The following is a 12,935-nucleotide window of genomic DNA, read 5'->3' as shown; positions in this document are numbered from 1 at the left end:
GTAAGGATGGGGGCGGTGTGTTATTTTGTGTGTGTGAAGGATACTAGAGGCGTGTGCGTGTGTGAGAGAGAGAGAGAGAAGTAAAGTGTCACAGAGCTAAGAGTTCCATCCAGAGTCACAAATGGCTGTTTGATCATCAGGAGAGATGAAACGATGTGTGATGAATTTAACACTTAACTCAGTGTGAGAGGCTTGATGATGTGGTTAGGGAGGCTGATCCATATTAATGCTCTCCTGGTTTGGTAGGACGCTCCCCCTCACAGTTGCAGCTGCTGCATACCGGGTTTCTGCCCGTTTCACCAACTTACATTGAAGACCTTTTTCAGAGCACTGTGAATAAAATTTAAGACCTATATTTCCACAGAAATATCCAAACTTCATTTATGTTACTAGCAATAAATTTGAACTTACCCATGATGTTCAAAAGGTAGCTAGCTAGCAAGGGAGTTAGCAGCTAGTTAGCAGTAGCCTCAACGGTCTCGAGTCACAGAACGCAATAAAGATGTCTGACTCAAACCTCCGACAAAAAATAAAAAAATTACAAGAAATATACAACAGAGGTGTGCGATACTGCATATTGGCATCGCCCATATTGGCGATACCAATACTGATACCAATGCTTTTCATTTAAGTCTGATATCAAACGTCTGACCTTCTGGTGGTTTTCTGGTTTAACACAATTTGGACAAAATTTCTAAGTGTCTACGAAATACTTTAATCATATTAACTTAATTTGTGTGCATTTTTCCTAAATAAAGTGCAAAAAAAAGATAATTCCAGCAAATCACAACAGAATCTTTCAGGTAGAGCAGGTTACAAACTGCAACACAAAAATAAAACTAAATTTGAAGAGGGACCTAAAGCATTGATCTTACCACTCTAATATCGAGTCGACATTGGTCTTGGTATTGACATTATTGATATTTTGTATCAATTTGGCCACCTCTAACATACAATATGAAATAGTTCTGCCAAAACAAGAGCTGCAATGAACATGTTAAAGGCCACCTTCATTTTTAAAATGAATGAAAAACGTGTTAAAGCCTTAATTTAAGACTTCTTAGAAAGCTTCCCTCGTCTTCGGCTGCATCCTCGTCCTTGGACAAACAACCTGAAGTGAGGGGGAACTTCTTCCGTCTCGACACCGATCACGCTGCAGTAAGTAAACCCTGTCCTCAAGGCGTCAGCCGTATCTCAACCGCCCGCTCTCCTATCAGTTATACCACATTTCACCGCTGCCGGCGTATAATCCCAGCATGCGGCTTCCCCTCCCCGTCCCAATACGCTGCCATCTTGAGTCTGAATGATGCGTTCAGGGACTTCCCGTCCCGTTCGCAACAGACTCCAGACAGTAACCACACAGTACACGGATTTACAGCCCAAACAAGAAATCTTTTTTTTATTTACAATGAGGCTTGAGTCACACTGATGGAACGCCAGGTGCTGAGCCATTGGCAAACAAGTCAAGGAACAAGAGCACTGGTGCAGACTCTTCACAGGAAGAAAAAAAAAACAGTTTCACTAATAGTTCTTATCCTAAGCAATTGTACATTGTTTTACACTCTGCTGAAGACGGCAAATTGTGAAAAGGCTTCCAAACAGAAAGGCTGTGGCTGTTCAGAGAAAACTCGTCTGAAGGCCGAATCGCTGCATTTCAGGTCTACAGATTGCCTTTTTTAGTCCTTCGGCCTCTAAAGAATAAAAAACAAAACAAAAACAAAAAGAGATCATTCGCATTTCAAACCCAATCAGTTGATTAGCTGATTGGGTTCACATCACCGCGAGGTGATGTGAATGCAGCGCCTCCTGGAGGAAGGAGGCTAAAGAGTAGACCGCGGTGCAGACGGCCGAGCAACGAGGGATCCCGTAGGAACTCAGGTGGGCAAACGTGTAGACAGACGATGTTTAAAAATAAAGAAAAAGGAAAAGAAAAGGAAAAAGGGACGCAGGGGGACATTCAGTATTTCTTGAACTCCACGTCTTCTGGTGGCTTCACGTCCACCTTCCTCGTGCCAACGTCGCTCCAGTTGGTGCTCAGGACCGTACCACCAGACTCCATCTGCACAGGGAGGAGAAATAGATAACTACTATAAGTCTTTTTTTTTTTAAGTTCTTATTATTTCAGTTTTGTTAAAATGTGCCAAAATATGCAAAAAAATAAAGGTTCACACTACTCCAGTAAAAGTGGAGCTGGCTACATAAATATAATGTTGCTATCAGTTGTGGTAGATTTCTCCTGTTTTAACTGCTTTCTGTCACAATGTAATGTTTAAGTGCACCAAACTGATTCTAATAATAACCAGAGAAAACATATATATAATTTAATTGATAATTCATTGACAATCCACACCAACTTGGCTCTACGTGGAAATGATGTTAAATCACAAGGCCAGTTTATTTGTATAGCACATTTCAGCAACAAAGCAGTTCAAAGCGCTTTACAAAGTAATAAAATAAAACAAAGCAAAACAAAAATTTCAGGGGCAAAATATATAGAAGTTGCCAATTACGTGACCTGATCAAACTCTAATCAGGAGGGTTTAGAGTTGATTTAAAGTAGCACAGTGTTTCGGCAGTTTTGCGGTTTTCTTGACGTTTCTTCCAGATATGAGGACCCTGAACGCTGCTTCTCCATGTTTGGATGTGGTTCTGGGGATGCAGAACCAGAATCGGAACCAGAAGACCTGAGTGATTTGGAAGGTCAGTATGACAATGACCCATCTGCAATGTCTCGCGGTGGCAAGCCATTCAGCGATTTATATACTAGCAGCAGTATTTTAAAGTCTGCTCTCTGAGCTACAGGGAGTCGGTGGAAGGACGTGTTCTGGGTCTTTCTGGGCAGACCTGTGAAGACGCTCTCGCAGTAATCGATGCGACTAAAGAAACACTCTCCCCTGCTGCATCTTTATTTTTTTTTATTGAGCGGCGGCACAATGTAAACGGATGCTTACGTCGCTCTAGCGCTGGTGAACGTTGGAGCAAACGCCTACTTGGCATGAATGTTAAAAAGAGTCGCAGGTTAATTCTGCTGGGAAAGACGGCGAATGATTCTCTAATGGTTGAAACCTCACACTGATCACTGGGACATGTGCAGCTTCCCTCAAATAAAATAACGTTCTATAAACGGAGTTCCCCCGCCCCCTTTTCCATTTTTTTTTTGTGTCGTTCTGACTTTGGGTGGTGTAAACTTTGCACTCAGCTCCTCTCTTACAGCCGGTGACAAATCAATGCCTGTAGATAAGTGCAGATGGATGTCTTCTTTAAGAGGCTTTGGGTTGCTGTCGGTTCAGGAGTGCGAGAGTATTACACATCCACCGGAAAAGCCTGTATAGGGGTTTTGTCTGAGTTCAGAATCCAAATTAGCCTGGGTCTCTGTCATTAACGCGCATTACGCGACGGTTAATCTGCGGCCGGCATCAACGTTACTTAAGAATGTTACAGAGTGAAAAGACCAGAGCTGCCTCCATCAAAAGGTCAGCTCTCCACAAAACGCGCAGAGACTGACATTAGAGATTTCTTCTTCGTTTTATTTCAAAGGACTACAACGGGTTATTTTCTGCACAAGCTGGGAGTGCGTTTGGGATTCCTCGGGTCCTTTAAATTGTTAAAACTCACATTGATCTGCTGGGTTTTCAGCAGGAAAACCAACCCTGAGCCTAAACAGCAGACGACTGCTTGTGCAGCCGCTATTGCCAATAAAATCAGGCTGCAAGTCTCAGTCATTAAATCAACGGCATTTATAGGCTTGGTTCTTAGGTCAGATTTTTTTTTATTTTTTTTTATAGGAGCTAGTGACGGCTTATGGAGGCCAACACCCAATCAACGAAACTATAGCATGTTTCCTCTCTGTTTTGATACGACTTGTTGATCACTCTGAAAGTAAGACATTTCCATGTGGTTCCACTTAATCCCATGTGAACAAAACCTGCAGAGCTTTCTGCACAGAGTCATCTTTAGCCATCTGAAGTCTATCTGTACACAGGAAGTGACATCACAGGCAGGGAGATGCTGCCGCCTTTCGTTATAAATTATGAAAACCCTTAAAATATTTTTTGGGAAAAAAATTCCAACGTATTTTTTGGTCGACGACATACCACAAGCCTCCTAGCATTCAGTATTGTGGATTGTGCACACAACAACAGACCTGGTTAAAAATCGACCGATTCAAACATGGCTGCAGCAGACACGGCTCTCAATACCTGCATGGGCTTTTCTTTAAAAAGCGCACCAAAGTATTTGCAGTAAAGGCCGTTGATATAGCAACTGCCTACAGAGGCAAACAGCACTTTTGTTGATGGCTGGGTCGACAACCTTGGTGCCCTAATAAAGGAAGTAGTTAGGTTTTCTGTGTATTTGTTTCTCAGGTTGTGCAATGAATTCACCTTTAATTGCGTTCAATGCCAAACAGCTTCTCTAGGTCTGCTTAATGCAGCTAAATTATATAGACTGGATAAAAAAATAAAAATAAAAAATCAAGATATCCAATTACCTAAATGAAAAGGAAAATCAGCAGTTCATCATGACTACCATCAATGTCATTCAGCTGTGACTGGGTTGTTTTTTTTTGTGTTTTTTTTCAGTAGCAGTTTAATCTTAAAGGAATTTAAATGCACTTGAACAGAGAAATGCAGAGAAATGCGGCCCGTTAAAACATGACGTTAACAGTTTATTGATATTTGCGACTTTTTCTTCTGGTTTGATTTTCCTTTTTCTACAACAAACAACCAAGTGTGTCACAGTAACAAATTTTGCCGGACGACAAACTCTCAGAGAAGTCACAGCAATAAACAATGAAATTGTTGTTTTGACACCATTTTAAAGTAATATAACGGTGAGGGTGGTAATAATGGAAGAACACATTCTCGAAAGATCAACAAACTTTAAATTCTAGAAAACATTTAACACTGGAAGACATTTTGAATATAATCACCAAAACAACAAAAAGTAAAATGAATTATACTCCCATCATCCAGTTTTGGGGAAAAAGAGAGAGAAAAGACAAAAACAATAAATTATGCAAAAGTAAATTACTGAGTTTATTTCAATTTATCATGCGATTAATTGATTTATTGCTTATTCCGACAGGCCTAACAACAATTTTAGGACCTCTAGTGACTCAGTCAAACCTATCCTTTTTAATATTGTGTGTAATCTCTAAGCCACCTTCATTTAAGAAGATATTTCTCCAATTCTCCTCGGTCTCGGCAGCACAAACATCTACACAGCTGCTCTCTATAAACAGAAGAAGAGGGAAAGCAGACTTTTAGAGAATTTTGTCGCGATTCTTTGTCCCCCCCCCCCTTCCCTGGACTCCTACCGCTTGGACACTTATCAAGCTTTTCCTGCCTCTAAACTACAATAAGACCTTCGTGGGATGAAACAACCGCAGACCACAAGATTTATTACATTTTTATATCGAGTGGACCTGAAACTCTTATTTCATTTATCTTCAGTTCTCAGAAAGATCAATACAAGAGTGATGAGGGAAAAAAAAACATGCTTCCTTTCTGCACACCTTAAAAAAAAAAAAAAAAAAGCTTGTAAAGAGCAACGAGTGGCATTGCTTAAGTTTTTGCAGTTTACACTTGGCTCACAGTAGTGAACGTGAAACCGCGTCACCGCAGGAGCGATTACTCACGAAGGACTTGTTCATGGCCCGCTTGACGTCGTCCGAGCCGTCCGAGTAGATCTGCTGGAAGAGCTTGTTGAGCGCCGCGTCTCCCTCCAGCTTCTCGTTCTTCTCCTCCTCGCTTATGTCCATCACCATCTTGTCCCACTTATGGGTGTGGTGGGAAGACGTTGGGTACTGATCTGAAGGGGTAACAAAAAAAAAAAAAGTAGAGGAGAAGAACTCGCAAATGTTAGTTTACTGAAGGTCAAAAATGTTAAAGTGGAAAATATCTGAGAAGGTAGGAGACAGAGAAAGCAGAACAGTTGAACTTTTTCACGTTTGGTTGAGAGTGGAGACCTCAGTGTGTTTTACTGGGTTTTTACAAGACAGACCAAGAATATGTAGTCCTTCATTTCGAAGAGGAAGCAAAATAGCACTTTGCTTTCATCATAAAAACCTGAAAAGTGTGGCATTCATTTTGTATTCAGTCTCTCTGATTATGATCACATTTTATTTACTATAAGCTACATCTCTACCACTTAATTTCTCTTTACATCTTGTCCCAGATTCTCAATAGGACTTGGGTCTGGACTTTGACTGCGCCGTCGTTCTAACACAAAAATATGTTTTCATATTTGTAACTGCAGTGTTAGTTTTCCACCAAACAGCATCTTTCATGTAGAGCCAAATGTATAATTTTGGTTTAATCTGATCTTTCTTTGAATTGTTTGCCAGTAAACATGTTTTTTTTTTTTTTTTATTTTATATGAATGAAGAAACATCTATGATACCTTTCAGATGAAATAACCATCCATGTTGTTTGTTAAGATAAATCATAAAGAGGAATTACCAATGGTAAGAGGAATTATGCTAAGATTAGCATATACTTTAGCTCACATGTCGCAAAAACCTTGGAAATTTGTGTTTCCAGTCCTTTAAGTCTATTTCGTTCATGAAAAATTAGACAATCTTGCGCGAGAAATAATCTGTGAGTGAAACATGATGCTGGCTGAATCCATTTTTGCCAGTTTTTCTAGCCAGGGTCTGTTTTGGTTCTATGAAAATGAAAAATTATTATTATTTTTTTGGTTTTTAAGAGAAATGTCAAACGAGATCATTTTGAAGGCACACATGTTTAGGTTATTTAATTTCCCCTTGGAATCGATAAAAAAACATTTTTGAAATTGATTTGAATTTCAATTACCCACCCTGGGCCCGGCCCTCCACACGCTCACCTATTTATGTGGCAAACTTTATGACATTTGATATGTTTCTTTTTATCCCCCCAGAAAATGTTTCTTCTTGCCTTTCTTCCATAGAGCCCAGGTTTGAAAACTTCCCTGTTGATGAAACAAGTAGATTCTAATTTGAAATAAGAAATTCTGTCTTATACGTTCCTTCCTCTTCTCAATTATGCCTTACTCTATCAGCTAAAAACTCAACGAATTACACTGAAGCTTGTAGTTATGTGACAAAGTTCAAATGGTATGCAACCATTAGAACCATATAGGAAGAAGAAGAAGAAAAAATGTCAATCTTTATTGGAGTTCACCATTAATGGTTTCATTAGAACACGCCCTGCAACGCTGAACGAATAAACTCATTTGGCAAACAATCACCCCAAGATTTGATTTCTGCTTTCTCCAGTTGTAAAAACATCCGCTTATAATCCCAGCAAGAGATGAGAGAGGCAGAGCAGGACGCGTAATCCAGACGCAGATTTACACAAATGCGGCAGCAGACAGATTCAGGCCAAGTGTGGACACGTTTCATAAAAAACTCCCGAACATCATGTTCGAAGGCATCACAAGTTAAAAGCGTGCCCTGGTAAAAAAAAAAAAAAAAACTGGGCAGAGGAAAAATAGTTAGGCTGCCCACTTAACGACGAGTTTTCCTTCCCCACCGACACAACTAGGTGCGTATTTAATCCCGTCTGTAACAGGAACGTGTGGGCTGAAATACCGAGCCGCGCTGCGCCACCGCTACCTTTTTTTTCCCTCGCCGTCACGCTAATGAAAGACTCTAGCAGGGCCCGACTGCCCACTCTCATTTTAGTGAAGAACAGACAAACAGGAGCTTATATTGATCTTCGCACAGAGACAGGAAGAAACAAGTAGTGGTTCAGGAGGAAGATGGTGAGACGGATTGACGGCGGTGGAGACGGGAGAAGAGATACAGACAGATTAGAGGAGGAAAAAAAACAAAACAAAAAAACAGAGCGTAAACAGTGAAGCTGAGGACTGACTCGGATTGAAGTGTTTGATGTTGGACTCCTGTCCTTCTCCCTCCAGCTTCTCCCATCTGATGGCGTCCATCTTCTTCATCTTGATTTCCACCTAACAGAAAATAAAGAGAGAGAGAGAGAAACACACAACAACGCTTGACCAAAAGTGGGTGAAAATAAGCACAACACATCGGCTCATTACTGAGGCCTGAAAGCGCGGCTTGTTTCGGGGGAGCCACGGAACGACTTAGCCTGTGTACGAGTGAAAGGAATGAAAGGAAAAGAAAAGAAAGAGACAGAGAAAAAGAAAGAAAGAGAGAGAGAGAGTTGGAGAGAGACATCGGGGATATGCGGGGGCACAGCTCAATCTCTAACCTCACTGACAGACACACTGCGCTAACGAGACGCCTGTCAGCCAGAGGGCCGGTGTGAGAGACGGGGCACGGGAGAGAGACAGAGAGAAAGAAAGAGAGAGAGAGAGCGAGAGGAAGAGGCGGCGGATCCTAATTCCACATAGCAGCATTTGATCCGAATCGTTACACATGGAGAACATAGTAGAGGAGGAAAACAATGCAGCAAAGAAAAGGACACGGACACTGAGCTGCACTGACATGGCAGAAGAGAGAAGCCCCCTCTCCCCGCCTATTAATGCCGTGTGCGTTTTGACACACGAGAGACAGATCCGGTGATGCCGATGCAATTAAGGAACATTTCTGCTCTGCTGGGCGACATGATGATTCATTTATGAGGGTGGAGGCAGGCGGTGTTGGTGGGTGGGGGGGAAGAGGAGGGGATTAGGGGTGAGCAGATCGAGGGGAACCGGGCGGTGCGATCGCTGTTAGAAGTGATGAGCTAGCGTGCGCGAGGCGGCTGTACGCCGATAGACTGCTTTGGTACGCCTCATCACTTTCTGCTCCACGCAGGGGCTAAAAACGGAACATCTACCACAGCGAACCCCTGGATCTGCTCAAGTAATCACTTTACAGGGAATTTGGTTTGTGAAACTGTTAAATGGGATATTTGATTTAAAAGGTTTAAGGCAAATAGCACCTCATATTTACCTAAGTAAACAGTGATATAGACGTCGGAAATCGTTCAGAGTATCATTTTTAACTTCAGGTTACTCAATTAAGGCCTCAATTGAGTAACAAGGCCTTTCTTCACAAGTCATATATATCCTGGTTTCCCTGGTAACACTGGAGGGCCTGACTGGTATATAAAATGACTGCTGTCATCCCACACGACTCTAATGCATCGAAATATTGTTCATAACTCTGGCAAACACACAGAGCCTTGGAACGACTTGGTTGGAAACCTTTGAGCTCAGCAATAAGTATTTTTAGCAGCGGGGCCCAGCTAGCAACACAGCCACGTCAAAATCTCCAAATCAACATGAGCCACTTTTTTTTTTTTTTTAAACCAATAAATGACAGATCCACAACTTTAATTGCTGATGTGGAGAAAAAAAAAAACTTGAGGGTAGGGCAGTGGAGGGCTGTAGGTTTAGGTATTAAATATGCATTCATGTAGCGTTTAGGCTACCGGGCTAAATCTGGTTTTTAATGAGGTGCTATTTCATTATCAACCATTTACTGAGGAGCAAGAGGTTGCTAGCTGTAGAGAGACTAATTTAGAATTAAAAAATTAAACATCGCGCTTCAACTTTAATATATATTTTCAGATAGAAATTTGAATAACCGAGGTTGCCGACTAATTCGCTGGTTGCGTTTCAGAGTTGCTCATCCGGGACGTTGCCATGCTTTTTTGATTGTTGTGGCCTAAAACTACTTATATTTACAACACCTTTTTCAAAACGTTGGAGTCAAGTAACCTTCCTAATATTAATACTTGTAGTGCAAGTAACCATTTCAGGTGCCTTCTTGAAACACTCCCTTCAGTTAAAACACGATCATGTCCAGAGGAGCTGCCAACGTCGGTCATTCAACTTAACATGAAACCTGTTCAAATCTACAGAACGATATGGAAGACATTATTAATACATAAACACAAACTACAAAGTCTTGAAAAAGGCAAAGATAAAAATAAGCAATTGAAATAAATATATATTTCTTTGACTTGTCAACTTTTTTCGCTGAAGCAGTGGTTATGTGGTACCGGAGAATTAGAAAAATAAAAACACCTGACCTCAGTCTGCCTATATGGTCACACACTGACTATACTCTCTTGCTATTGTGCTTCCAACCATTTCATCAAAGAGACTTTATAACCCGTCTTTGTCATCACCGTTACCGTTTCTGGTGTATGTGAAATAAACAAACAAACAATGCTTAGCCTGGTGGGGGTATAGGTGTGGCCTGGAGGTCTGCCAGGCTTATAATACCCTGTAATGTCTATGCTTTCATCTTCAAAGTTTGGCTTTCAAGAGACGACGTGAGACAGGAGGTTACATCCGAATGGGACTAAGGAGATTGGCCGAAATTCAGCAGAGCTGCAGTGATTGGTCACTGACTGTACGAACTGAACTTTGATTAATTTCCCATTAAAAAGAAGTGCTGTGGTTTAATTTGTTTTAACTGCTTGAATTAAACATTGCTGTTTCAACAATGAAAAGAAAAAGAATCAAAACTAATAAAGCAACAACTTGTAATCAATCCAAAGAGTAATCTGACAGGAGCCACCTCTGTGGAAAGCAATGTGTTTGAGAAGCTAACTTAAGCTAATCTTTGGGGTTCTGAAGCAGCGTCACACGGGAAAATCAAACATTCGTTAAAGCTGTCGACAGACGCAGCATCCGCCTGAGAAGGCACTCTGGATCCCGTCGGATCTTGCATTGTTTTAAGATCTTACGTTGTTTTAAGAACTTTACGACGTAGGAAAAAAAAAAATCCGGATTTCATTCCTCACAAACCGATGTGGTGTGATAGATATTTCCAGCAGCGCTCGAAATTCTCGCACTAGCAAAAACACAAAGAGATGTTTTAGTTTTTTTTTGTCATCTTTTGTCACCTAAAAAAAATAAATAAAACAAAATAAAATACTCTTCACATTGAAACAACCAGCTGGTGCCGTTTGTTTCTGTTCCCTAAAAATTTAGGACGCTTTAAGTTTGGCAGGAGTCAAGCCGCGGCTCCGGCTGCGTGGAGGCGTGTGCGCTGCCATGCGTGCTCCTGGGCCATACAACATTAATCTCCTGCCACATCCGAGTTTCCTGCCTTTCAAGGGACGTGGCAGGCCGAGCAGCGCGCGCGTGCGTGTGTCTCTCTCTCTCTCTCGCTGCGTGTGTGACAGGCGAGGCGACAGTCCTTAAAGGAATGTGACAGCACAGCCACAATTGGGGGGCCACCACCCACAGGACCCCAGGGGCCGAACTATGCAACACACACATAGAGATACAGGCTATTTACAGAAGGGACCTGTGTCACTTGTCACATGTGTTTATAAGCATCTTCCCCACCGAGTTTCTAACATAACTCTTCCTCCAACATCTTTAACCTCTTTTCCCCCCCTGATGTGGGAAGATTTCAAACAATCTCCCTAAAAAAAAAAGAAAAAACAAGAAACACATCAACATTCTTAGACACTGACAGGCGTGCAAATTAAAGCGGGGAGACGGCACTTTAGTTATTTGCAGGAAAGAGATGATTTTGGAGTAGAACGAGTGTGTGCACGTGTTTTTATATCCGTGTGTGTGTTTGTGTGTGCGTGTGTGCGTGTGCGTGTGTGTGTGTGGGTGAGAGCGCATCAGCCGTCTGTTCTGATCAAACACACTAGTGTGTAATTGGCTCCCCGTTGTCGCGGTGACCCCTGCGGTTGGGATGTTTGTTGTGATGGGAGGACGGGAGGAGGTCGCACTGACGATAATGTGCCACAGACGACACTGACACACACACACACACACACACACACACACGCACAGAAAGAAAGAAGGAAAATAGTTTAAACAGCACAAGTGTGTTGAAAGATTACAGCTCTTTCTTCTGCATTCATTCATGCATGCGCATGTGTGTGTGCGTGTGTGTGTGTGTGTGTGTACTCTGAAGCCCAGCTTAGCTTCCCCCTGCTAAGTTGTCTTTAAAGACAGCGAGGAGGATGAAGCGTAAACACAGTGCAGGGCAGCCTGTTACAGTCAGACACTGGTTGAGACTCAACAGCTCCGACGGCGGTGCTTTCTATTTTTTTTCTCCTTCTTTTATATATTTATTTATTTTTTAAAGGGCTCATTAGAGATGCATGCCAATCTAGGGAAAACTCGACTTGCTGATGCCATTGTTCATTTGAGTGATTTTTTTTTTCCCCCCGCCCCTGACCGCTTCAAACTGTTAAATGAGACACGCATGAAGAAAGCTCTCCGCGGTTAGTTAGGGTCTCCGGCGCTCCACCTGTACGAGCTGAGGGGAAGTTGGAGGAGTTTGAATGCTGCAATTATCTGCAAGTGGGATTCTATGTCTTTGGGTGAGTGTGATAGGGGAAGGTGAGCCTGAGGAGCCCACTGGACCTGTGAACAAACAGTCCAGGGAGAGAAGGAAAAAAAAAAAGCTTCAACGCCGAGTCTGTAGGTGTTTAAATAAGCCAGAAACATCAGGAGTGACCAGAGCTGCGCTGCTGTGACCGTGGGCGTGCAGGGAATTGACAAAATATAGAAAGACGGGCGAGGGAGCAAACTAAATAGAAGGAGTCTAAGTCCACCCTCAGCTGCAGCCTCTCTAAGACTGAGTCCTTGTTTAAGCTGCAACCCACGTGCACCTTTGGTATGCAGTGTCTGCTGTTGCCATGGAAAAGTGAGGAAATGAGTGAAAAGGAAGTGTTTTCTTTTTCTTTTTTTTTTTTTGAGAAGGGACAGCTACTGTGCGGGTCAGCCACAGCCGACAGAGAGCACACGGTATATAGATGTTGGGTTGCGCAACGCTCTGCTTCAATTTTCTTTACAGCTTCTACTTTTTTTATTATTATTATTATTATTATTATTATTATTATTTGCTACGTCCTCACATACAGCGTCTGCTTTCGAGTTCGTAACCCCCCCTGACTTGCCCTTTCGCTCCTCCGGCGGGGTTGCTGTCAGACTGAACTATCAGAAATGCTTTCAGCCTGTAACGTTAGGATCAGAACTGTACCATAGATACAGTGGTGTAGAGTTCA

At 42.1% G+C, this 12,935-nt stretch overlaps 1 protein-coding gene across 3 annotated transcripts in view; it reads right to left on the bottom strand.

Moving 5' to 3' along the window:
* Positions 1-1,384: 1,384 nt before the first annotated feature.
* The window catches only part of sugt1 (SGT1 homolog, MIS12 kinetochore complex assembly cochaperone), a 31,611-nt gene continuing 20,060 nt past the window's right edge, over positions 1,385-12,935 (bottom strand). For 2 of the 3 annotated variants that reach the window (XM_044133223.1, XM_044133222.1), the window contains exons 11-13: positions 7,857-7,947; positions 5,639-5,811; positions 1,385-2,059 (exon numbers count right to left, since the gene is read on the bottom strand). In XM_044133223.1, the coding sequence (XP_043989158.1) occupies positions 1,958-2,059; positions 5,639-5,811; positions 7,857-7,947 (366 nt within the window). In that variant the 3' untranslated portion in view covers positions 1,385-1,957. Of the gene's footprint in view, positions 2,060-5,163; positions 5,233-5,638; positions 5,812-7,856; positions 7,948-12,935 lie in introns of all 3 variants that reach the window. The other variant, XR_006372267.1, reaches the window with a different exon arrangement.

This window comes from Gambusia affinis, linkage group LG12 (genome assembly GCF_019740435.1).
Source record: "Gambusia affinis linkage group LG12, SWU_Gaff_1.0, whole genome shotgun sequence".
Classification (NCBI taxonomy): domain Eukaryota; kingdom Metazoa; phylum Chordata; class Actinopteri; order Cyprinodontiformes; family Poeciliidae; genus Gambusia; species Gambusia affinis.
This window is presented reverse-complemented; position numbering and strand designations above follow the sequence as displayed.